We start from the raw sequence: 26448 nt of genomic DNA, 5'->3' as shown, positions 1-26448 counted from the left end.
CAGAATCAGTCCTAAAGAGATTAACTGCCAGATACTGCCACCCTTACTCGTATTAGTAGTATCTTCCTCCAGTGTTATAGTTTCTATTGATTTCAATAGGGCCACTTGCGAAGTAAGGTACTATTCAGTGAGAGTATATCTAGCAGAATCTAGCACTAGGTAATTTGCTCAGTGTTACAGATTACGATCTCACTTCCACAGATGAAAAATTGCAGTGATTACTCCTGATTTACACCGGTGTAAGTGAGGTCATAATCAGGCCCAAGGTCCGTGTGACACTGGCAGGAATAGAGGCCCAAGGTCTGTGTGACACTGGCAGGAATAGAGCCTAAGCCTCTTGACCCTCTGACTTGTATTTGAACAAGACCATCTTTCGTTTCTTGTCCCTTTCTTGTTACTTTCTCTCTGTCTTCCCTTTGTCTCTTTCTTACTTATCTTGGACTCCAATTTCCGTCATCTCAGGATCCTATCTGCTAAACTGCATTATATACTCCACTTCTTTTTTGTTCTCTCTCACTCTCTCTCTAGAATATTACCTAGCTGGCAATAAGTTTCCTGTGAGAGACTACTTTCCTGTCACACATTAAGCAATTTACTGACAACCACTGTTCCCATACAGTTATGCACCTAGACAGTGAATTGGTTAGCAGTTCCATATGTCAGAATTGCTACAGTTTTCTGGAAAATTGTATTACTTTGGGTAAATAAAAAAAGCTAACAGCAGCAGGAAAAAAATCATAAAAATGTAGCCAAATTTGTTTCATCCTGCCTGCATCAGCAAATTTGGTCAATGACCTCTCTATATGAGTCATGCAAGAGCTTTAAAACTTGCAGTGATTTATATATTCAGGATAGGAAGTTCAAGGCTTACATTTTTATTCCCTAACCATACATTATTTCTCTCTACACACAATTTCTTGAGAATTACCTCTGCCCTGAAATATATAGGCATAATTTTTTCTGCTTCATGATGCATATTAACCAAAACCACTCATCTCAATAACAGTCTCTATGTTTTTGGCTGATTGCAGCAGATGTGTAGGTTATTCCTGGAACCCTAGCTGGTAGATGGCTTTCATTATAGTCTTAGCCATGAAAACAGGCTTCTACCAATAGTGGCATAGTTTGTGAAAAGGTAATTCTGAAAGGAAAAAAAAAATCTTTTCATTTTTACAGGATACCAAAAATTCAAAAGATCTCTTTCCTATATTCTACAATATTTTTAAAATAAAATAATTCCACCACATAGCTCTTATCATCATCAGATCTCAAAGCACTTTACAAAGGAAGGTAAATATTATTATCCCCATTTTACAGATAGGAAAATTGACTAAGCAGTGAAGTACCTTGCCCAAGATTACCCAGCAGGCAAGTGGCAGAGATAGAAATAGAACTCAGGTCTCCTTTTGAGTTCCAGTCAAGTGCATTAGCCATGAGCCCACAGTGCCTCTCCAGGAGGGCTTGCATTCCCAAGTTTAAATTTAGAGTCGCAGAACTTTTGAAGAAAAACCACCAGAATACAAGATAGAAACTAGTAAAACAAAGTTTCTCTCTTGATTCATGTGCAGAGAGAATATTTTGTTACCAGTTTGAGTAAAAATAAGCACAAGTGGCTTTTTAGATTATGTGGTAAATATATATAATGCTGCTTTCCTTTCTACCAGACCTAGCACTTAACTCTCACTAAGGCAACTCTGAATCAAGAATTACCTTGACTTTTGGAGAGTTGTATAGATGCTTTATGAAGCCAGTTTGGCTGTTTTCATAAGTTTATCATGCTTTATAACCGATGTCGTGTACATTTGGGATTAGGAAGCTAGAAGGATGACCCTATGACACACAGTATAAAACGTAAAAAGAAAAGGAGTACTTGTGGCACCTTAGAGACTTACAAATTTGTTAGTCTCTACAGTGCCACAAGTACTCCTTTTTTGTTAGTTTCTAAGGTGCCACAAGTACTCCTTTTCTTTTTGCGAATACAGACTAACATGGCTGCTACTCTGAAACCTGTCACTATAAAACGGATACTTTTTGTAGGTATTTGAATATTGAACTCTAAGCCCAAAAAGTTTTATGCCAGGGTTCAGAGCACAGATCTTTTTAAAGATCAATAGGTACATTTAGTTTATTGAAAAAGTGAATTATTCAGTTCTGGAACCTCAAGGCCAAAAAGAACATATTTTGTAGAGAGCTGAGCTAAGAAAGTTCTTTTTTTTCTAAAGCTTACAAGCTGGGATTTGATTTTGTAAAACCAGGGGCAGATTCAGATCTATTTCCATTTGGTCCGAACCACCACGTTCAGGGAGGAGGAGGTTAGGAATTCAAAAAAAGTATGAAGCGTTGACCTATCACCCATAATAAGCAAAGCAGGTACTCTTTGTTTTGGAAAGCCTCATTCATAGGTTTTGCCAGACCTGGTACGGTTCAGCTCCTGAGTTCTATTTTATCTAAACCATCAAAGTCTAGTACAAGAGTTTCGAGAAACGTTACCAGTTTGGGCCCATCTCTAGTTTTAACATCATTCCCCTTCCTTTGTGGACTAGGCATGAGGGAAGCAGGACGCCACAGAACAAGGAAAAAAATTAAGCAACTTCCTTTACTATGACTCTGCTGTGCAGGTTATTATCTTTCTAACCCTCCAATTGAACAATTCTCTAGAGACAGAGTAAGTAAGTACTGTGTTGCTCTTCAGTTGTAACTGACGAAGCCATCATACTGAGATACTATCTTTCCCCTTTCTTTTCTGCCAGTCCTAGTAAATTAAAATCCTTTCAATTGAGCTGTGTGATGATACTTATTGTGAACCCACCAGATGCTAGTGTCTACATGACCTAGAACAGAGGTGGGCAAACTCCGGCCTGCGGGCCACATCCGGCCCGCAGGACCCTCCTGCCTGGCCCAGGAGGCTAGCCCATGGCCCTCTCCCTTTCTGTTCCCTCTCCCACACAGCCTCAGTGTGCTGTGCCGCCGACGCAATGCTCTGGGCGGCCGGGCAGCACAGTTGCGGAGCCCCGGCCTGGACCGGTGCTCTGGGTGGCGCAGCCAGCCATTGGTGCTCCAGGCAGCACAGTAAGAGGGCAGGGGAGTTTGGGGTGGTGGTCAGGGGACAGGGGTGTGGATAGTGGTCGGGGCGGTCAGAGGGCGGGGAACAGGAGGGTTGGATGGGGCAGGGGCCCCGGGGGGAGGGAATCGGGAATGAGGGGGGGTTGGATGGGGCGGCAGGGGGCAGTCAGGGGTGGGGAGTCCGGGGGTGGTCAGGGAACAAGGGGTGGTGGATGGGGCATGGGTCCCGGGGGGGCCATCAGAGGACAGGAAACAGGGGAGTTAGCTGGGGCAGGATTCCCGGGGGAGCCATCAGGGGGCAAGAAGCAGGGGGGGTCGGATAGGAGGCAGGGGCTGAGACACAGCCTCCCCTAACCGGCCCTCCATACAATTTTGGAAACCCGATGTGGCCCTCAGGCCAAAACGTTTGCCTGCCCCTGGCCTAGAAGCTAACATGCCTTCAGCACTTGCCCCTGAGCTTGTTGTATACCTGACATGCTACCAAATATCTGAGAAAGTTTGGTGTACGTAGCAATGGCTCCATAAGGCGGTGCTAACTACAGTTATTCTCTGTTCATCCTCTCACCTGTCAGCTCTAGATAACAAAGGTGATTTATTTTCTTAGGTCTGCAGTCCACTAAAACTTTCCTATACTCAATGGACCAGCAGGAGACTCCTATGGGCTGGTTGTAAAAGAAAATTTCTCTCCTGCTGCCATCCTTCTGGAGCTACATGATTTAAAAAAAAAAATTAATTACCTACCAGGAATCCAGATTAAATTACAGGAACTATGTGCCAAACCTTGCAAAACCCTGCATTAAAATTCACTACACTTCCAGGTCTAAGAAATTAAAACCAGAACACCCAAAACCCTGGACTGATTCCAATCTTTTCTGACAACACTAGTTTGAATGAGTTAAAAAGCAGGAAAAAGATATCAGCCTTGCACAACTGTCATGAAGAATACCCAGTCCAAGCACAAAATCCAGTTGTCTGTACTTTTCTCTGGTAATTACGACAATATGGACAGATCTGGGGTTTTGTTTTGAAACCATCTCTGCTTATCAGATTTTACAATGTACTACTGCGAAAGGTTGCACAAATATTAACTAGCTGATTTTAATTTTTTTAATGGCCAGCTCTCCAAACTCAACCAGAGATCACTAAAATTAGCTGTTTTCATTCTGGCTTGTCCATCTTTAGGAGTAATAAAGAATCTGCCAGCCATATCCTGCCCTCAATTTCACTTCAGCAATCCTATTGGTTTCAAAGGGGTTTCACAGATAACAGAGGGTAGAATTTTGCCCTGCAGTATTAAGTTAGTAAAGAAGTCGGTTGATGATATATTAGCCAGAATTGCATCAAACTCCCTCTCCCATAGCTGTGGTGGTTCTGCAGTGCTAGCAGGAGTAGAAAACTAAATCATCATTTTTGTCACTGAAGTAAGCAGATACGAATGGCTCTAGACTGTTCTCAATGGTATCAGATGACAGAACGAGGAGTAATGGTCTCAAGTTACAGTGGGGGAGGTTTAGATTGGATATTAGGAAAAACTTTTTCACTATGAGGGTGGTGAAACACTGGAATGCGTTACCTAGGGAGGTGGTAGAATCTCCTTCCTTAGAGGTTTTTAAGGTCAGGCTTGACAAAGCCCTGGCTGGGATGATTTAACTGGGAATTGGTCCTGCTTTGAGCAGGGGGTTGGACTAGATGACCTTCTGGGGTCCCTTCCAACCCTTATATTCTATGATTCTATTCTATGATTCTATGAATCTGAGTATGCTCGAGGAGCAGCAGATCTGTTGTGTATGGAAACACCACTTTTAAAAGTATCAGAGGGGTAGCCGTGTTAGTCTGGATCTGCAAAAGCGACAAAGATACCTGCACGAGGAAATAAGGAACAGATCAACAGAGCCAGACATGTACCCAGAAGCCTCCTGCTGCAAGACAAGCCCAAGAAAGAAACCAACAGAACTCCACTGGCCATCACATACAGTCCTTAGCTAAAACCTCTCAAACGCACCATCAGTGATCTACAACCCATCTTGGACAACGATCCCTCACTTTCACAGGCCTTGGGAGGCAGGCCAGTCCTCACCCACAGACAACCCACCAACCTGAAGCATATTCTCACCAGCAACGACACACCGCACCGTAGTAACTCTAGCTCAGGAACCAATCCATGCAACAAACCCCGATGCCAACTCTACCCACATATCTACACCAGCGATACCATCACAGGACCTAACCAGATCAACCCCACCATCACTGGGTCATTCACCTGCACATCCACCAATGTAATATACACCATCACATGCCAGCAATGCCCCTCTGCTATGTACATCGGCCAAACTGGACAGTCCCTACGTAAAAGGATAAATGGACACAAATCAGATATTAGGAATGGCAATATACAAAAACCTGTAGGAGAACACTTCAATCTCCCTGGACACACAATAGCAGATTTAAAGGTAGCCATTCTGCAGCTAAAAAACTTCAGGACCAGACTTCAAAGAGAAACTGCTGAGCTTCAGTTCATTTGCAAATTTGACACCATCAGCTCAGGATTAAACAAGGACTGTGACTGGCTAGCCAACTACAAAAGCAGTTTCTCCTCCCTTGGTGTTCACACCTCAACTGCTAGAAGAGGGCCTCATCGTCCCTGATTGAACTAACCTCATTATCCCTAGCCTGATTCCTGCTTGCATATTTATACCTGCCTCTGGAAATTTCCACTACATGCATCTGAAGAAGTGGGTATTCACCCATGAAAGCTTATGCTCCAATACATCTGTTAGTCTATAAGGTGCCACAGGTCTCTTTGCCACTTTTACAAGGTCACTTTTCATAGTAGAACTATAATCTAAGTCTCACAATATCACTTTGATGCAGGGATTTGTCACAACACCCATTTTACAGATGAGAACAACAGACAAAGAGAGGATTTTCCCAGTACCCCACATGAGAGAAGGATTAGAATTTAGGAGTTCCTGGCTCCCAGACCCATGCTTTAGTCCATTAAACCATGCTGCCATTCAAGTCTAAAACTTATTTTTACTTGTGATCTACAAGAACTTACAAGAACTTTACTTGTGATCTACAAGTATTAGAGACGGGCATACTAACTCTCTATAGTGTGCAATTTAGCAGCATTTTAAAAAGGGATTCATTGCTGTATTTTCCATCTGAAAGGTAAAAGCCTATTTTCTTCTCCAGAGGGAAAATTGCTAACTCTCTTGTTTTTATGTTAGTAACTTATATTGCAGAGTTTGGAGTTTAATCTCAAACTTCCTGATATTCCTTCAGTATAATGGATATTTCTCCCGAAGAACAATTTTTAATTACAATTTGTATTAATTATATATGTGGCAATTTCACAGTGTTAGAGCTATGGGGCCAAGTTCCACGATCGGCTACTCCACGCATCTGGAAGTCATTGAAGTTTCACTTATGTAACAAAGGCTCAATGTGTTCTCAGAATGAAGATCAAAAGCACTGACTGAGATAGGAAACACTTCTAATATCTTTTATTTAAGTCTAGGTGTAATAAAGGAGAGTGTTGCTGTCAACAAGGTCAAAGAAAGCTGCCATCTTGTTTTCAACCATAGGCTAAAGGGATACAAGCCAAGACATTTAATTTATAAAAACAAATTGGAGTTTTTCAGTTTCTGGGTCTACAAGTGATGAATGGGTTTATGGCCCTCTCTGCTCCCAGGGGGCATGCGGCAAGAGGGGCTACACTCTATTGCAGTAGCACCTGCATGCAAATGCAGTGGTGTCAGCTTTAGAGCTCCGAAGGGAACCACTTGCCAGAAGTAAATGCCGTTTGACAGCAGCTCCTAATAAGAGGAAGGAAATGAGGGAGAGAGAGAAAAGTGATAGGAAATAAAAGGACTTTATAAAACAGGGTTTATTGCTTTCATTTGTGGCGATTTTCCTTTGTTCTGTTTAAGCACTGTACCTTCCAATTCCAGATACAGCACAAAAGAGATACTTGTCTAAAAAAAGTTTATTTCTATCTGGGACTGCCTTTCAAGACACGGCACAAACTCAGTCATACATTATTAGGAGTAACAATGGACTAGCTCTAATTAACTTGGCACAGCCTTTGCTTATGATACCAATCAAATCAATATTAAGGGGGATTGCACACTCTCTCATTACAGCACAAAATGGGCGCCAATCTCTTCAGGAAGATTTTTGGGTCAGAAACTGTGTTTGAGGTCAGCGTATTTGGCTTCTCCTCCTCCCTTTTTAAACAGGATGGAAAAAAATATATAATTATGTGCTATTTAGTACCTGGATAAAATATACATTCAGGCTGCCTACATTGTATGACTGAAACTAATCCAATATGAAGACGTCTCAGTTTAAAAAAAATAAAGATTTTAGTAGCTCACAGAGCTCAAATTAGATACTTAAATAGGTAACACTAGATGTTTCTCATGCTGCCTCACATTTCTCTATTTATTTTTATCTGCAGGATCAGGCGTGTTAGAGAGGGAGGCCTGGTAAGAATTGCCTCAGACATCATTCTTGGTTACTTACATCTGTGGTCAATTTTCCACACTTTCTTCCATAAAAGGTAAACGAGGCACTGTACTTGCAACAGGATAATCTAAACAATATGAACAATGTTACTGTTAAAGACCATCTGGTTCATCAAGCACAGCTCCAGACTGTTAACTCCTTGAGTAAAATGGGGAATCATGAAGCATGCATTTGTCTATACACAATTCATTTTTAAACTGATAAATGTTAGAGCTCCTGAGACACAACAGATTCAGCGTGCAGGGAAAATCAGTCTCTCTTTTTATACTCCGTAGATCTGGGCTAGCGAGCAACATTTATATGTAACATTTTCTACAAAAAGTCTCTAGGCTCTTCTGAAGTTTCTATCAATCAGTTCTGCATTTGGTTTTTGGGGTGGTTTTGTTTTTTTCTGATCTCATAATCCACTTAAAAACTAAGGACCTGATCCTGGAAAGGTTTAAAGACACAGCTTTTACCCATGTGAGTAAAATTATATGCTTCAGTCGATAAAGAAACAGGCCTTGAAAAACTAAATGATTTAAAAAAAAATTAATTTCAGAAGTCAAAGTAGGGTCACAAGAAAGCAAAAAAAAGTAACAAATCCCAGCCCAGTCTTTTGTTGTGGTTTCTACAATTCCTTACCTTTTCAAAATCCATCAGCTCTTTATTCTTTTGGCATTAGATGGATGTGCACGTAAACAAGAAAAGCGCCCCACAGGAAAATGAGCAAAGCAAGAATTAAAATTACTTGGGAGAACAGAATGGAGAAAGAAGGTAAGAAAAGGGGAGAGAGAGATAGTACTTTAAATATTCAAGAGGCAGTGTAATCTACATACTGAACACAGGACTGAGGGTATGCCTACATTGAAACTGTGATTACATTACGTGTAGGAATGCCCTTAGCTAGCTCTGATCAAGTTAGCTCTCTAAAAATAGCTATGAAGCCGTGGGCAGCAGGACTGACGAGCAGTCTGAGTACATACCTGCCTGGGACTCGGGGTATGTACTTAGAGCAGCTAGCCGATGCCACTGCCTGTGCTGCTGCAGCTTCGCTGCTATTTTTAGCGAGCCAGCTTGATCAAAGCTGGCTCAGGAATGCCAACATCTGCCACCACACCGACCGCGTAGAGACATACTCTGCGGTAGAAACACCTGAGCTCTAGGGCTGGCTCTTTCATAGACTTAAGCGGTGTCCCAAGAAACAGGTCATTGTGTTTCAGATTCCCCACATGTAAAATGGGAATAATACTTATACACATCACAAAGGTATTTGTCAGAAATAATTAAAAGTCTGTACCTTGAAGATGTAAGACCCAAGGCTATGCCAGCCAACACTGACTTCAGTGGAAGTCTACTGAACATTAGCTTCAGAGTAGAACAGGCACAACCCAGAATCATGTGAGAGTTAAACGGTATTATATATGGTCAGTTTACATGTGTTAAATGTGCCCATTTGCCTTCTGCAAACAACACAACAGATGCTGTGTGTGTTACATCAAAGCCAAAAGACACTTTTGTAAACAGACACTCACCAGTACGCAGTGGCTGCTTTTCACAAGGCATACTTTATAGTAACTGTGCATGGAGTGGGTTAAATATTGGTCTCTGTTACAGCTGTGCAATCCCATGTTGCCTGACTGTAACTGAGAACAGGATTTGGCTCCATAGGTTCCTCCCCCACCCCTCAAATTTTAATGACAGGGTGAAAAAAATTTATTGAACTAGAAAATTGAAATACTTCTTTTTCAGTCTTTTTTATTTCATTCTAAAAATATTTTTGGAAGGAGAAAAGATTAAGCAAAAAAAGACTAAGCAGAGCTGGAGTTTTTCTTTGAGAGTAAACAACAGGGGATTTTCATATTCATTTGGTTTCTGGTTTTAATTCCATGAGCACTTTAAACAGAAGCACTGCTATATCTGATTTCTAGGTAGAGCACACACATTTCCAAACCCATTGCTCCAACAAATTCTTCCACCCCCACAATTCAGCATGTGTTGATAAACTCCTTTTAAATGCTACTACAATCTGAGAGTCTCATTTTCATTGATGCCATTATATAAAAGACCATTGGAACATGATAGATTTTTAGTTTCCAAAAAACTGTTAGAAGGAGGAAGTATTGGGTTTTATTTATTTATTTTTCCCTTTAGAAATCACTTAGCATATGCTCATGACTCACCATAGGGGGAAAAAATAGGAGTTACTGTACACAAGCTATCTCAGACAGTTTTATGATTAATAGGGTTAAAAAGTTAGATTCACATTTAAAACTTATATTGATCACATTGAAACAATTAAGGCTAGCTGGTAAGCATCAATTATAAAACTATTTACAGGCCCAGCAAAATTTAAGAGATTTACAGTATAAACAATATTGCATTACAAAACAATCATTGTAAGTCACTCACCAAAAGGATAAAATTCCTCCTACGGAACATAAGATTTACCGGGATGAACTTTTTCAGAGTTATTCTAGTTTTGAAGTACAAAATGTTACAGTATAACAATATACTTATTATGCCTTTCTTGATAACACAATGAAGGCATTCTAATTGCTTGTTGTACCTAATTTGAACCCCTCCTCACAACTCATAACTAACATTGATTTTGGGGAATGAAGAGTAGACCTCATTCTCTCTAAAACAGCATGGAGTCTCTTACAACATCTCCTGGTGGAATAGCATCATGTACATAGCAGAAGTTCAAAAACCTACTAATAATTCTGTATCTCTGAGAGAAAGAATTGTTTAAAACTTATTTTCTAGTTATCTGCCTTCATTCTCTGGAAGGTAAAATTCACTGATAGAAACCATTACATACATGTCAGACAACTGCTGAATTTTAGTTAAGACCATTCTACTGTAATAATGCAAACACACACTGAATGACAAGTTCATACACTCTAACATCATTCTACAAAGCCTTAACTTACATACTCAAACTCTTTAGACTTAAATCCTGGCAGACACTAACCCTGGGTGTTAAGGTTACCATTTTCAATTTGGCCCAAACCAAAATTCCTGGATTACAAAGCATTTCTTGAGCTACGTCCACTCTTTAATCCTAGAACAATACTCTTACAATAATATTTAGCATTTTTCATCTGTAGAGCCAAAAGTGCTTCACAAAGGTGAATACACATTCTCATTCCCATATTATATATCTGGAAACTGAGGCACAGACTGGTTAAGGGCCCACAATTATACGTCAATTTAGTGGCAGAGCCAAAAATAGGATGCAGAACCTCATTCCAGGTCTGGTGTTCTCTAAGCTGAACCTATGTCCTCCTCACTACCCCATGACCTCTAACTATCTGAAATCAGAAAGATACTCACTGCTCTAAAGATTAATTTAATACCAAGAAATGTAAATCATAGTGTAATTTGACCAATTAGATACTGTATGGCACAAAAGGAATGTTATATATTAACTTTTATATATAAAAAGTTTAAAGTGTATGTCAATGAGTTTAACCCTCAATTGTTACATACTGTAAAAATTCAAATGACAAACAAAATAGATTTGATACCCAAATTGTGCTGCTAGTGAAAGACTTCAATGAAAACTGGCGGCTGTTAGAAGAACGATTGACTTAAACTGAATTGTGAGCATGTGACCAGCCTTCTTACTTTAGAGACAGAAATGAGTATTCTCTTCTGTGAAAATATTCCAAACAGGACAATAATTCCCATTAACAATTATTGCTCTCCATGAGTGCTGTTGCTTATTATGAAAAGAATCTTCTGACAAAAGTAGCCAGTTGGCCCAATTCAAGGTCCCAATTCTATGTCTGATGGCCGAAAGATGGCTGGAGGGGAAAGTGTCACAAGCCTCCACCCCTACCCTGACTCTGTCTGGAGCTTGCTGACACACCCCACAAAGTGGGCAGGGCCAGAGCAACTGAGAGATGTATTTATTCAATTACTCTTTCAAGGGCACTTCTGCCAATGAGACTCCTATGGAGCCTTGGCTAGAATTGAAGGCTGCCTTCTCAAGTGGAATTTGCAGGGGGGATGCTTCCCCTGTCAGCACAGGAGGTTGCCATTTGCATCCATGGGAGTGAATCTGTCCCAGTATGTAGTTAGTTAGCAGGGTATATAAAATGGGCTCATATTTTTAGAAATATAGGTTGGGATTTTGAAATCCAAGTCCCATTAAAATTAATGTGGCTAAACCCCCTAGCTGGCTTTGAAAATGTGAAAAGTGTTTTCATACAATAAAATAAATAAATAAAGCTTCTTCCCCCTGAGGATCTCAAATCCAGGGCTGGCTGCTCTCTATTTAAGCAAGCTTTGAACTGCTCTTTTAAATTAAATTAAGATTATTCAATCCAAATCTCACATAAAGCTATGGCCAACTTCACAAGAACACAACCCTGCAATGTACACAAGATTTGCTTAGAGCTTCATGAACTCACTCACAGCATAGCCAGAAGTAGCTTCAAAGTTGTGGGTCTCCTCTCTCTCGCTCTCTCTCACACACACACATGCATCAAGCCCTGCTCCTTGTATTACTCCTGGGGGAATTCTGCGCCACTCCACGTGCGCAGAATTAATGTCTCCCACAGATTTCTTTGCTTCCTGGCAGAAAAATGGCTTTCTGACTGGGAAGCAAAGGGAAGCTGCAAGAGCAGTCAAGCACCACTCCCTAGCTGTGCAGGTACATCGTTTCAGGCACCCGGAGCAGCCAGTGGAGAGGTAAATCACTGCAGGGTTGGGGACACCACCAGTCAGTGGCTCCTACCCTGAGCTGGGATCAGCTGCTAGCTCCTCAGCTGCGGACGAAGTGGTCTCTGTACAGGGAGCTGTTCCCCCATCTGCCCAACACCCATGCTTCTGAACCTCCCATACCCAGACACCCCCGCCAAGCCTCATCCCGTATATCCAGAATCCCCCTAGCCCTCCATACCCGAACCCCAGCCCACTGAACCTCAACCCCTGTACCTGGAGCCCTCCTGCACCCAGACCCCTTGCCTCCAGACCCTCACCCCTGCACCCAGACCACCCTCTACTGAGCTCCCTTCACTCAAATCTCCACCCTGATGAGCCCCACCCCCCTGCACAACCCTGAGCCCCTGCATGCAGACCGCCATGCTACTGACCCCCAATTAGCTGCACCCAGACTCCCACCCCACCAAGCCCCACTCTGCAGCACCCAGACCTCTCTGCTGAGTCCCAACCACTTTCAGCTGGAAGCCCCTGCAGAGTCCCATTGTCCCTGCACCTGGAAACCCTCCCCCCATAAGAAGCCTCTGTGCATCCAGATCCCCCACACACCTAGACCCCCAACTGAGCTGCTTGGATCCAGATTGTCCCACACAGAATCCTCTCACCCCACACCTGGATCCCCCCACACTGAGCCCCTCCATACTTGGATCCTGCCTGGTTGAGCCTGCCTGCCCCACACCTGGTGCACCTGGCACAGAGAGGCAGGGCCTCAAGGTGTTTCTGGGGCACGCCCAGGTCTTGTATTGTGTCAGGGTCGGGTGCAGCCTCACCACTGAGTCCGTGTCCTGGGGAGTGGGGAGGCTACAGAGTGATCTCCCACCTTCGTACAGCCAGTGGCCTGTGCTCCCCACTGCCATGCTGGAGCCTCTGCATTTATTTACTGACAAATAAAACGTGCAGAATTTTTAAATATTGTGCGCAGAATTTTTAATTTTTTGCCACAGAATGTCTCCAGGAGTATGGTATGTATGATCTTGGAAGCATCAAGGGCCTAATCTTTTGAACATGTACTGTTATATCAGGTTGAAAAATGCCACAGGAGGCCCCAATACAGATATAAGAAGTAGCTTGACTAGGAACCCTAAATAATTAAGTCCTTTTTCATTTCAGGAAATGCAGGTCTGTTCAAGGACTGGCCAGGGAGGAATATAAGAGGATAATACAAGCAGCCACCTTTTCTTCCTCTCCTTCCCTGGAGACTGAGATTATCACCTTCACACAGTGCTCAAAAGCCTCTTTCCAAATCTCTGTCTTGTCTATGACAATACAAAGCATTATTCACAAGGCCATGGAACCACTCTGTACACCAAGTGAATAATCAGCATTAAAAGGATCTAAAAAAGTGTGTTTATATAAAAGCCCATTTTCTCTCTAGTTTCTATCAAGAGTTAGATTAACATAATACACCACTAAAAGTGTTCGTTTCGTAAACCTGAATACCAGAACAAATGTAGAAACTTTTACAAATAGGAACTATTCAGAGTTGGTATAAATGCACCATTCTCATTGGTTGCTTTGTAATTCAGCAATTATGTCATGATCTTTGTACATGCCTGGAAATAAATGACCTGTGCCCTTTCAGAATTAAGTGTGAAGCTAAAGCAGATTACTTATTTATTCCTGTCCTTTTATGGAGACAGATATTACAAAAATTGGTGGCAAGTTCCTGTAAAAGAACGCCCTGGAGGCAAAAATTGCACATGCTGACCTGCACTCTGTGATAATTGGCACTAAAGCAATATATAGAACGTTGTTTTTTTCTCCAAAGGTTACAATGATCTATGTTTACACTCCTAGTGCTTGGTGAAGTAAAAGGGACAGAGGACTCCCCTAAAGAGAATGGCATGGACTGAATGGAAGACACAATCAAAGAAGGGAAAACTGTTGCAGCTGACTGTTTTGTCTCTAGGTCTTGGCATTCATTATTTAAGTTCAATGGAAACTGTTTAGCCTTGAAGTAGACTGACTCATCCTCTCTAACTTCTAATTTCCTGTAAACGATACGTTAGTTTTTGGCAAGGTTCACGTTGCATCAAAAAGGCCGTTCTCAAACTCTTATGTTTTTAACAATGCTTTTTGTGGCACAACTTTGATCAGGATAGAATTTATAGATCCTACTTATGCTCTTAGATTCCTCCATGGAACTCTCACTGAATTTGTCCTATGTATCATTACCCAGGGCAGAATCTGTCTCATTCGGTCTTAAATATTCTCCTCAAATGAATTTGTAGGGCTAAATCCTACTGCAGCTCACCCCTAAACAATCCTACTGCCCTGGCAAGAGCATAGCAGAAGGCAGAATTTGGTCCCTAATATGCAGCATAAGTTTTATTCAACTGTAAAAATGTGAAATTATTTACACTTCTCAATAAACCATATTATATAGATTTAGAGTTTCCTGGTTTCAGATTGGCTGAAAATAGTCATGTGATAAGTAAAGGTTACCGTTTTTCACTTGCAGCAGTTTCTATTTGTTAACTTCCAGTTTCCTGTGAATGTTTGCCCAGAGTTACCACAGAGTGGTATCTGACATATGCTAGTATTTCCCTATATTCAAATTAGAAAATAACTGTGGCATCTCCAATACCACTGTATGGTAACTGTGCGTAAATGCTGACTTTTTAATGGTGACCACTACAATTCCGCTTCTACCATCCACAAGACAAAGTTATTTAACAATAAGAAAACAATGTTTTTGTGTAAGCATCAGCAGCTATATGTATTCAGTGTACACAAAGCTTTTACAATAAAAGAACTTTCTAAAGTCCTGGGGTGACTTCATAAACATTTATGCCCTGATGCCAGCTGGCACAATCAAAAGAGTTTTTCCTTTAAATTATTTTATTGAATGTGTGTGCCTTGTAATGTGCCAGAATAGCAGCTATGGAGACTGAAGTCCTCCGTTTATCCACAATCTAGGAATAGCATGGAGAGCAACAGAACAAGTTCCCTTATCTTAATATGCTGCAACCTTGACCTTCAAGTAGGTCAGATAGGATGGGGTTTCCATGCTCATTCAGACCAGGGGGCCAATTACTGAAGATTATTAAAGTTATATGATGTATCTAATAGGGGCTAACCCAATACCACCATACTAATTTAATACAAACAAAAAATACAGACCTCAGATGGTTTTGGTTACTATGGCCAGGTTAGAACTGGCAACTATAGGCACAATGCGCCATTACATAGCACTTAGTGAAAATGTTTTTTTTACAGTAAATAAAGCCCAATGCTGCTTTAAAGAGTCTTATTGTAATAAATAAAATGATACCATTTTCTAGGTGGAGTGGAAGAAATATATTTGATATCATCACTTATAATATCTTGAGTTACTAAGCTTTGATGTTAAACAGTGTGAACATTAGTAGTAAACATTAATTTCTGCTGGCTTCATATTTCGAATGAAATTATGGCAAAATCCACATTACTATTAATTATTTTCTGTAATAAATGTGAATTCAAATATTGATTTGGATTCTCAGTCACTACCAGATATAATATCTCTGAAAGAAAATAGACCTCATCTTATCTAATACTGATTTCTATGGTGAGTTAACCTTAAAACAATAAGTGAAAAAATAATTTTCAAACAATAATTCATTAGATTACTTTATTTTACCAAAGAATGTAATTTCATCAGGAATTAGGGCCTGATTCTGCCATCCTCACTCATGTTCAGTAAATCAAAATCAGAGTTACTAAGAAGTAATCCTATTGGCTTCATGGGATATTTAAAAAGTGTTCTGAGCAAAAAGGTAGAATTGAGTTTTTATGTTATTTAATATTACTTGACTTTTTTTTTACATCTATGGATTGTTTGTAATCAGTTCTCTGCAAGTATTTTACAATCAGGCTATGTTGTTTAGTTATGATTGGCCTAATAAGTCATATAGTATGCCCTTTTCTGTTTCTTGATCAAATGGGTATGCAAGTACTTAAGGTGAAGTTTAAAATCCATGCCGTCTATATCCATGCATGTGACTTAGAAATTTTCTATTTTCAGGAGTTTATGCCAGTAAAACCTGTTTACAGAGAGTGAGAGCATAGCTAAAGCAAGTTATTTTAAAGTTTGAGAGAATAACTTTCAGAACATTTGCTCAACTCTATTAATCACACCAAAAATCTTCCTGGGACCCATTTCTCCCACCATTACTCATGTTAAGTAGTACCTTATCATAAGCCTGATCCAAAACCCACTGAAGTTAACAGGATCCTTTTCACTGACTTCAGAGCATCCAGATTTGGAGTAGGCCTGGTGCAAGTAATTCCACAGAAATCAATCAATGCATGTAAGGATGGCAGAATCAGGCCCTTAAAAAGAATTCATAGCTTCATTAGAGCACAACATTCTTTGCTGCTAAAACAATGCGGACTATAAGTTTCATGGCAGTGCTGTGTTTTGGCTAATTTCTTGTTCATCAAATTGTTCTTCAGCAGTTCAGAAAGGACTCATTCATGCACCACTGAAATCAATGGGAGTTTTGCCACTGATTTGAGTGAGTATAGGAAGCAGCCCCAAGAGTAACTGAACACTCAGGGAGAAATCAGAGCCATGACCTACATCTTTCCTTAATTCTCATTACAATGATTTTTATTTATACTTTAATTTCCTCTCTTTTTAAACATGTGTAATGTCTTGCTGCAATGCCTACTACTCTACTCCTCTTACTACATTCTCATGCTCTAACATGGTGCATATTTATGACTCAGTCCTGAAAGTGCTGAGAATGCTGGATCAGGCCAGAGAAGTACTTAAGCACATGAATAGTTCCATTGATTTGCCTACTCACATGCTTATTATTAAGCACGGAATTAAGTGCTTTGCTGAATTGAGCCAGGGTGCTTAGCATTTACAGGACTGAGTCATTTCTCAGCTATGTAGGGAATTCTCTGTTTTCCTTCCCCCCTAAGCACAAACTTCCCAGAAGTGACCCCACTTGCTTATACAAGACCGAAATTCAGAAATCCTTATCTACTTGGGATTTATGACTCAAACAGGGGTGCTAGGACTTGAATTGTAGGATCAAATGAAGCAGAGCCTGTATACTAGGCATCTAGGGGTTAAGTTAATTTGCTAGTGCCCTTGCTGTTTCTTGCTGTCAGACACTATGCATCCATGCTTTAAATTCTGAAAAGAACACCGACCTTTAATCTGTGGTATTAGTTCCTTTGACAAAATGGAAGATTATGTCTTTTTCCCACAAGCCTTCATTCAAAGCTTAGCCACCTTCCATCTGGTCTGGCTAATTAAATGTAAGTTAACATTAAGTTAAGAGCCAGTTTCAACCCACAGACCTTCTATTTTGCAACCGCAGATCTATTAATTGGCCAAACGATCAAAGTATTTAATCCCAATTTTTGATTACTTCTATTTTCTTCACTCTCTCATGAAAACAGTGAAATGTTTTTGAATACATATTTGCATATTTTCAGTTCCTGAGCACAAAACACTAAGACATGCTAATAAGAATTTAAGCGACCAAAAAAAGGCCAGATTTTTCAAATCTGACAAATTAATATTAATAAAAGTTCCATTACAGTATTCTGAAGGTTTTACTTACCATCCACAAGATATTTAGTTCCAGTTAACTCAATGGAGCTGTGCCTACCTACACCACCTGATGATCTGACCCTGTACATATTTTAATGTTAGTGGACCACTTCTTCCAATTTTTATTCACACAAAACTCCTTCTGAAGTCAATGGGAGTTCTGTCTGAGCAAGACAGGATTAAGCCCCTTATTTCAGATTCATGTGTTATTGCTTTAACCTCAAAAGTTAACTTTTGATAAAATGAACAACAAAATGTATCTGCAAAGAATATTGAAAGTCTAAGTGGTGCACGTGCTTTTGGTTTTTAGCCTCAATTTCTGATATTTCTTTTTCTTTCTTCTGCATATGTCTTTATAATAGATTTTCAAGGTGAACAAATATGAACTGTTTCATGTTTCTAAAATAAACAAAGACATAAATAAATGATTAAACTAGTTTCATCAATTTTTTTAAAAACCACCATCATCAACAAAAGAATCCCCTTTTAAATTTCAGGATCTTCACTAAATAAGTCATCTCAAAATTTGTATTTTGATTCTCCTTTGTGATGCTGTGCAAGGCAAACAGCATCTTAACAAAGAAACACTCTTTAGTTATTATTTTTTCTTATTTAGCACAATGCCTGTCACAAAGCAGTAATCTAACCTACATTTTTTTCTTTCTGACTGAGTCACACAAGGAAATGGAATGCCAGAAAAAAAATAGCAGCCCAGTTCTTATTCAAAAAATAAACAATTCAGGAATAAACATAGTTAAATTCAGTTTCCTGTATAGATACAAACTCCAGCAAGTGGAAGAAATAAAACAGATAATTGAAAAAATGAAAACAGTGAAAGTGACAGGCAGTATTAACTAGAAGCCAGGTGGGAGTCAGGAGACTTGAGTTCTATTCCCAGCTATCCCACTGCCTGAGGTTAGACAGGAAGCCAGGTCACTGCACCTCTTTTGCCCAGTTTCTTCATTTGTAAAATGGAAATAACACTTACCACCCCACTACCCATTTTAAAGTGTTTTGAGATGCCTAGAATAAAACAGAGATGACAGGATATTAGTTCATCTCTCGAAGACATAGAAAACAAAATACTGTAGATATTTTGGCTTGCTGGACCAATAATACTGAGATGATACTTTTGGCTAAATGTGCTCATACTAAGCCATTCTATTTTCTCACTCAACCCGTTTTATTCTATTTTTACAAAGTCTGAACTTTTGGAAGAAAAGCAAGATTGAACCCTCACAGAATAACATTCATCTAAACAGAACTATAGTCTGCCCTAATCCTCTTCACAATTGTTTGTATCGGAGCTTTACCCACTTATCAAATTCAATCTACACTTCTGCTCTAATTCTGTAGAGTTCTGTTCTGTAGTTTCTACAGTATCCACTGGGATTCTATTCTTTACATTTAGCAATCACCTTTTATTCAGAAGAACTAGATCAGCTCATAATATTTTATGGAACACAGGAATCATGCCCTTAGCAATGAAATATGAGGCTCCCTGGGATGAAACTCAGTGCAAATGTACCAGCTCCACTCTCTCTCTAGGAATTGGTATACTGCACTTCCAAAAAAACCTGTTAAAATCAAATCCAAATTAAAAAATACAGTATCAGCATTAGAAAGAAATGCAGTCCTCTGTTCAGACACATTCTTGGTCAATATCTATGAACTCATTCCTCCAACTTATTCCAATTCATCCCAGCCTTCCTTGTGATCTGGCTACTGGAGCCACCTTGTGCCCTACTGAGCACCTGCATCCTGCAATCCTTTTAGGGAATTTGTTCATAAAGCCCAGTATACATTCCAGTACGATATGCATCAAAACCAATCTCTGTGAAGACATTTATTCAGATTCTAAACAATAAGTTATTTCATTTATGTTTAACATTTTTAAAGCTGCTTAAGAAAAGAGAGAGAAGATACAAAAAAATAAATAAGGAGTCATTTTGATTTTATTTTTTTCCCAAGCCAATCCATAAATGTGATGAATTGTAGGAAAGTGTCCCAGAAAAAGATAACTTGAGAGAGTTTGGGCCAGAACCTTAGCTGCTGTAAGTTGCCATAGCTTCACTGATTTCCAGTTCACACTCACTTGGGATCTTAGTATTCAAACTAGAACAAAACAGTGGTAGGACTTTGAAACTATAAGCTACATTACTGCATAACAAACATGTGCTAAACTGTGCTAAACTGTGCTAAACATGTGCTAAACTGTGCTAAACTGTGCTAAACATGTGCTAAACTGTGCTAAACATGCTAAACTGTGCTAAACATGTGCTAAACTGTGCTAAACATTCCTCATCCAACACACGAAAGACTCCTTCCTGAATCCATAGCGTCTAACCTGACTCTGATGGACAGCACGGAGCCTTAAAATGGTTACATTTTATGTACTACTGCTTAGTCCAAAATTCAGATCTAGATTTCAGAGTGTTGCGATTTTAGTTTGGCTCATTATAAAATATGGGTCATATGCAGAAAAAGGATCTGACCTAATCTCCAGGGGTGTTGGGATCTGAAGTTTTGGTTCTGAGCCACCTCTACAATACTTATGTTTCCTTTATTTTATTTTAACTGGATCTTTTGAAGTAGCAATTGTATTTTTTGTCTGAACTACTTTAAATTTCCCTCCCTTCCCATTGCAAGGATCATACTTTCTATTCCTACTGGCATCAAAAAGGAGAAATAGTCACTCCCGCTGGTAAAATTCATACGGGATTATTCAAATGCATGATACCTGACACACTTTCTAAAGCAGGAGTGGGCAAACTTTTTGGCCCAAGTGCCACATCTGGGTACGGAAATTGTATGGCGGGCCATGAATGCTCACAAAATTGGGGGTTGGGGTGTGGGAGGGGGTGAGGGCTCTGGCTGGGGAAGTGGGCTCTGGGGTGGGGCTGGGGATGAGGGGTTGGGGTGCAGGAGGGTGCTCCGGGCTGGAACCAAAGGGTTCAGAGGGCAGGAGGGGGATCAGGGCTCCAGGCAATGCTTACCTCAAGCAGCTCACGGAAGCAGCAGCAGCATGTCCCCACTCCGGCTCCTATGTAGAGGCGTGGCCAGGTGGCTCTGTGCGCTGCCCTGTCCACAGGTGTTGCCCCTGCAGCTCCCATTGGCTGTGGTTCCTAGCCAATGGGAGCTGCAGGGGCATTGCTTGGGGGAGAGGCAGTATGCGGAGCCCCTTGGCTGCCCCTACGCATAGGAGCCAGAGGCGGGACATGCTGCTGCTTCTGGGAGCCACACAGAGCCATGGCATGCACAGAGTGGGGCAAGCCCCCGACCCTGTTCCCCGGCTGGAGCGGGACAAGCCCTGGACCCTGCTCCCCAGTGGGAGCTCGAGGGCCGGATTAAAACGTCTGAAGGGCTGGATGTAGCCCCTGGGCCATAGTTTGCCCACCCCTATTCTAAAGCATGTGTTGTCAGAGAAGCCTAAAGAAGTAGAGACCATAAAAATAGTGCTACTTGCAACAAAAACATTCCCTGGCCACCTAATTTGTCATATTCATGTAGTCTGATAACAGATTGGACAAATCATTATTTGAATCCAATGCTGAAATATATTATACTGCATTTATCCTGGCACTCAGACATTATCATTTTTTTTGCCTGATAGCAACTGTAGCTCCTGTAATGTCATTATTTTAATTAATAACACTCTGAAGCATTGACAGCATTGACACATTTGCTCCAGAGTCTAGCATCTCCTGTATATTAGCTCTTTTACATCTATATTCCACTATTAATATTTGCTGACTTAGGTCCAGAAAAAACATTATGAGGCTTAAGCATAACTCTAGAGCTGGACAAGAAACCTAAGAAAAAGCACTCTGAACAAAAAGTACTCTGACAAAATGTTATACTTTTCTTACATACACATAAACCCATGGAAAAATAGACTCTCACCCTGCCAACCTATTTAGCCCATTAGCCAAAATAAGCTTCCACACCTGGATAGCTCCGAAGAGGCCACTTGCAGAGATACAAAAGAGAAATATCTATCCCTCTCCACACTACATGTACCCAAGGTGCTTCTATGCCCAATTCAATGAAGCACCACACATTCTATTTCATTAATCCAGCTCAGAGCTGGATTAGCAATGGCAGAGAAATTTAGACATTTCTGTGTGAGAAATTCTGACTTTAATATTCACACTTGATGCACATACATGGTCTCTTGGCTGCCTACACTCATGTCCATCTATTTTCATGGCTAACCAAGGCAGTGGGGCTTTTGGACATGAGCGATGAGCTAGCACTGGGTTATCCAGACAAGCTACATAACTCTGTAGAAATAGCCAAGGGTAAAAGAAGCACAGAAGATACGACTGCTTCAGTTTTTCCGCTGACATAATTAGACCGATACAGTGACTTGCAAACATCAGCAACTTGCCAGGCAATGGGAAGGAACCTGCATGTTTCCCCTAAGATGTATGGGCTTCTGGAGTGTGAAGTCCTACATCCAAGAGCCCACAGGTCAATATCTGTATTCTATTCTATTCTATTCTATGTTGAGTCCATTCAATGTCTCTGGTGTGCACTGCTATTTTTTCCTACAGATGACGTATGGGAAAATACTACTTGCTCATAAGCAGTCAAGAAAAGTGCTGAAATGCAGGGTCTCAGACTTCCAAGAGCAATACAGAAAAATAGTCTCTGCAATTTAGATGACACTGATTCCCCCTTTCCATGTTTCTAATGCAGGCGGCATGCACATAAATCTGTTTTGTATACGTCTTTGTGCATTGACACAATCACTGATGTCATCAAGATGGATTTCAGAATAGTACTCAAAAGGTCTCTCTCACTGTAGAGGCAGCAGAGGGAGGCTTATATTGTTTGTATATGAATGCCAGTAGCAATGTACTTTTCTCATTTTACATGCATTTTCCATTTAAAAAAAAATCTGTTAAGAGAACTTTTCAGTTGCATGTTTAAATACTTAAAAAGGCAGGAAATTATAATGTTATGGTTGTATGTGTAACCTTAACTCGCTCCCCTTGTTTGTATGTATGACAATACAAGCTTTAATTATGTGATCACATGCTGTTTCTAGCACAGTATAACATTTTCTTTGTAAAACCTTACATGTGCCTAGACAACACTATATAATTTTTTGCCATTCTTGTATAAATTACTTGCACTGTTCATTGTCATAATTATCCAGTATCTCTCTATTGACAGATATTTATCAGATTTTAATAATGTAGTTAGACACATGTATTATTAATTTCATTTTCAGCCAACACCACAGCCTTCCCTAGTGGAAGTCAGGGATTAAGGACATTCACAATGAAATTGACTTGGCTAAAAATAATTTTTATAATGGCAAATGTTCACTATTATTTTGTGTTGTTATGCTTAATCTGTAGCACATTATGTAAAAACAGTTTACTATGTGCTTTTTATATGGATGGCTTTCACATGCTCTGTTTTGTCAAGGCACTTCACCTCAATGAGAGCTATTTTCATAACAAATTTCAATGTTATTTATACTAACACTTTTAGCATTAAAGTTATTTATACATGATGAAGAGAGAGAACTTATCAACAGTCTCTTTATTCTTAAAAATGTTTGAGCTGATTGTCAGCCTTTCCAGATAAATTTACTTTTTGGCAGAGTTTTATAGTTTTAGGCCAGAAGGGACCACCAGATCATCTAGGCTTACCTCCTGTATATCATAGGCCACCAACACTAGCCAACACCCACACAGTAAACCCAAAAACTGACATGAGGCCAAAGTATTACAGCCCACAGAAGACTAGACTATGATGTGCCACAGGCAGAGAAAATAGGAGGACTGAGGGAAGAAAAAAGGAGGGACCAAGGACTGAAAAAAGTTCAGAAAGACGAATGTTTCAGAAAGTTTTAAGTCACTGAAAACACATGTATGTAGTGTTGTTTTAGCTATGTTGTTACCAGGATATTAGAGAGAGAAGGCGGGTGTGGTAATATCTTTTGTAAGCAGGATGAGTTCTCCCCTGACAGCTAGCTGGGAGTGGGAGAGACTTCAGGAACAAACTGTATTTACATGAACACACCTACTCTGCCAAGATATCCAGCAGATAGAGCTGTGTTGCTCAAAGTGATCAACTTTGGCCGGTGTTGGGTTACAAAACACTTTAGTTCTGAATGCAGGAGTGGTGAAATGTTATCAATGTTCTTTTTATTGCATGAATAAAAGGGTGCAGAACTGAGCTTAACCTGTCCCAAATGAGGGAGTCACCCTCAGTTTAAAGGACCTCATTAAGCTAGGGGCTCGAATGTCAGACCCCTGTGAATGTAAGAGAGATGGGGACAGGTGTCCCAGACAGGAGGTGTGGACTCTCCCTCAAGGTCCCTGGTCTGGTTTAACCTGTTCCTCACCACTGTTCAAAGGTAGAGCTAAATAGGCTCCATTAGGAGCCTTTGTTATTTAAATGCTTAAATAAGAGCTGAAACCACTTGTGGTGGGACAGCGTTTCTGCCCGGCCAGCAGAGAGGAGCAGTTGGCCTGCGGGAGCAGGCAGCCAGAGCAAGCAAGTGCTCAGATGGCAGAACAAGCCGGGTGGGAGGTGAACTCACACAGATGCACCTTTGAACCCTGAGTGCTCACTGACCAAGGACAACCACTGTGAGTGGGGTGTGGTGAGGAAGCAGAGAGGGGCACGGAAAAGGAACTTTTGGTTGTAGAACACAAGAACAGGAGGCAGAAGGCACTGCCCCATGCTCACAGCTTTACGATTATGAATCCTGCTTGTGGCATTTTCCCTAATTAACGTCAGGTGACTTCCCTCCTTTCATTAAAAGTTTCTTTTTTACACTCAGACTCTGTGCTTGCGAATGGGGAAGTATTGCCTCTCAGAGGCACCCAAAGGTGGTGTGTAATTTTCCCAGGTTACTGCGTGGGGGCTCAGGCCGGTTCTGTGCTGTACTGTTGAAAGGGAACCCCAAAATTTGAACCTGGTCCTCGTTACTGCCGGCTCCACTGGCAGAAGGGTTACACTTTTATTGGACCAATTTCTGTTTTTGAGAGAGACAAGCTTTTGCGCTTACATAGAGCTCTTTTTCAGGTGGTCAGAATGGAACCTGTTATGCAGTTTTAACCACAGTTCTCTCTACAACAACCACTACGATATAGAATCCAGAAGATATTCTTTATGCCCACAACAAAGCGCCGTACATAAAATTTCTGCCCAAAGCTGCACTATTAGATCAAATCCATTTAAACAATACCAGATTGGCTCTTCCACATTGAAGAGGCTCTAACAGTTTCTGACAATCCTGCAGCCACCTCACCTGATCATCATAAAGCAGAATATTGAAACTGAATCACTGTTTTTTTAATTACCTGCTCCTGCTCCGCTTGCTGGTACTGACAATAGCTAACTCTGCACGTATACCCTGCAGAAAGAAGTTGTAGTAGGAAGTCTCTATGCGTTCCTCCCTAATTGTTCCTTTGTGAGGGACAGGGATCCCCCCTCACCTGGGAAAAGGTCATGGGGCATGTCACAAACTGCCTGGTTCTGGGAAGGGTGGGGATCAGAAGGCAGCCACAGTCTTCTAAGCACAGACTGTGCCTCCACAGGATTGCTGACTGCACCTTGCCCACCTCCCTGCCGGAACAGTTCCAACAGAACCATGTTACCGCCCGGGAGTTCTAAAAAAAAAAGAGATATTACAGCATCAGATTGTATTCTTCTCTAATAAATCCCCACAGGATTGAAATGTGTATAGCTACTCCCCCAGCCCACCCTGTACCTAATGTCCCAGGGAGGGAAATGGCGCCTTTGAAGTGGCTAACATGACCCCCACACCTTTACCAAACACTTATTTCCCTGCGAGAGGGAATAAAGTTGCCTTAATAGATAGATCCGGGAGAGTTAATCCTACCCAGTGGAACTACTTGCAGAGTACACTACCATTCAATGCAAGCAGAAAATGGCAGAGCTGGACCTATGTAAGCAGACATCAGATAAATCACTAGGGCTTAATTCGGCTTAAAAATGCCAAAAATGATTCACATAAATGTCATGGTATTAGAATCACAGGTGTTCCATTTTTCTTCCTAAAAACAATTATCTAACAACACTGAAAAGAGGGGATGTTTGACTGCTATTGAAACACTATAAAACACCTACTGTGAACATTAATAAGAAGTCTAAAAAGGAGAAATCAAATATCAGAGCTAAACAATATCACTGCTCATGACAAATGTGTTTTCTTAAATTTCACATTTAAGATCAATGTTTCATGAGCACATACACAATTATTTCACAATGTTATTTCCTAAATATAGTTAATAGAACTACATAAGTAACAGGAGAGCAGAACATTTAGGACATTGACGTGTCTTATTTAACCCAATTTTGGCCTTACAGCTCCTTGTCTAATTTTTATTTAATATTTTGAGTTAATTTAGCAGTTGTCTGAGCTGAAACACAGCCTAGAATCAGGTGCAGGAATAATGCAAGAAGAGGCTGTGTAATCTTCCCAACACAGCTTTCCAAATACAACCCACTCTTGACCTACAGCATCCTTGTTTTTCTGCTCCTATGATTCCCCTGGCCTGAGCACAGGTTGCCAACCATGTGCAACTGTGCCAAGTTGTGAA

The 26448-nt window shown here is 40.7% G+C and overlaps 1 protein-coding gene across 4 annotated transcripts in view; it reads right to left on the bottom strand.

Moving 5' to 3' along the window:
• Positions 1 to 26448, bottom strand: part of PARVA (parvin alpha) — an 89536-nt gene that overhangs the window by 51387 nt on the left and 11701 nt on the right. Inside the window, exons 1-2 of one of the 4 annotated variants that reach the window (XM_075129423.1) lie at positions 8218 to 8247; positions 7591 to 7660 (exon numbers count right to left, since the gene is read on the bottom strand). The exons of 1 other annotated variant lie outside the window; for it this stretch is intronic. In XM_075129423.1, coding sequence (XP_074985524.1) covers positions 7591 to 7660; positions 8218 to 8232 — 85 coding nt within the window. In that variant the 5' untranslated portion in view covers positions 8233 to 8247. Of the gene's footprint in view, positions 1 to 7590; positions 7661 to 8217; positions 8248 to 25320; positions 25495 to 26448 lie in introns of those variants that run through there. 2 more of the 4 variants (XM_048855601.2, XM_048855603.2) reach the window with 2 other exon arrangements.

The sequence above is a fragment of the Caretta caretta genome, chromosome 6 (genome assembly GCF_965140235.1).
Source record: "Caretta caretta isolate rCarCar2 chromosome 6, rCarCar1.hap1, whole genome shotgun sequence".
NCBI classification, from domain to species: domain Eukaryota; kingdom Metazoa; phylum Chordata; order Testudines; family Cheloniidae; genus Caretta; species Caretta caretta.
Note: the sequence above shows the minus strand (reverse complement) of the source record. Positions and strands in the feature narration are given on the sequence as shown.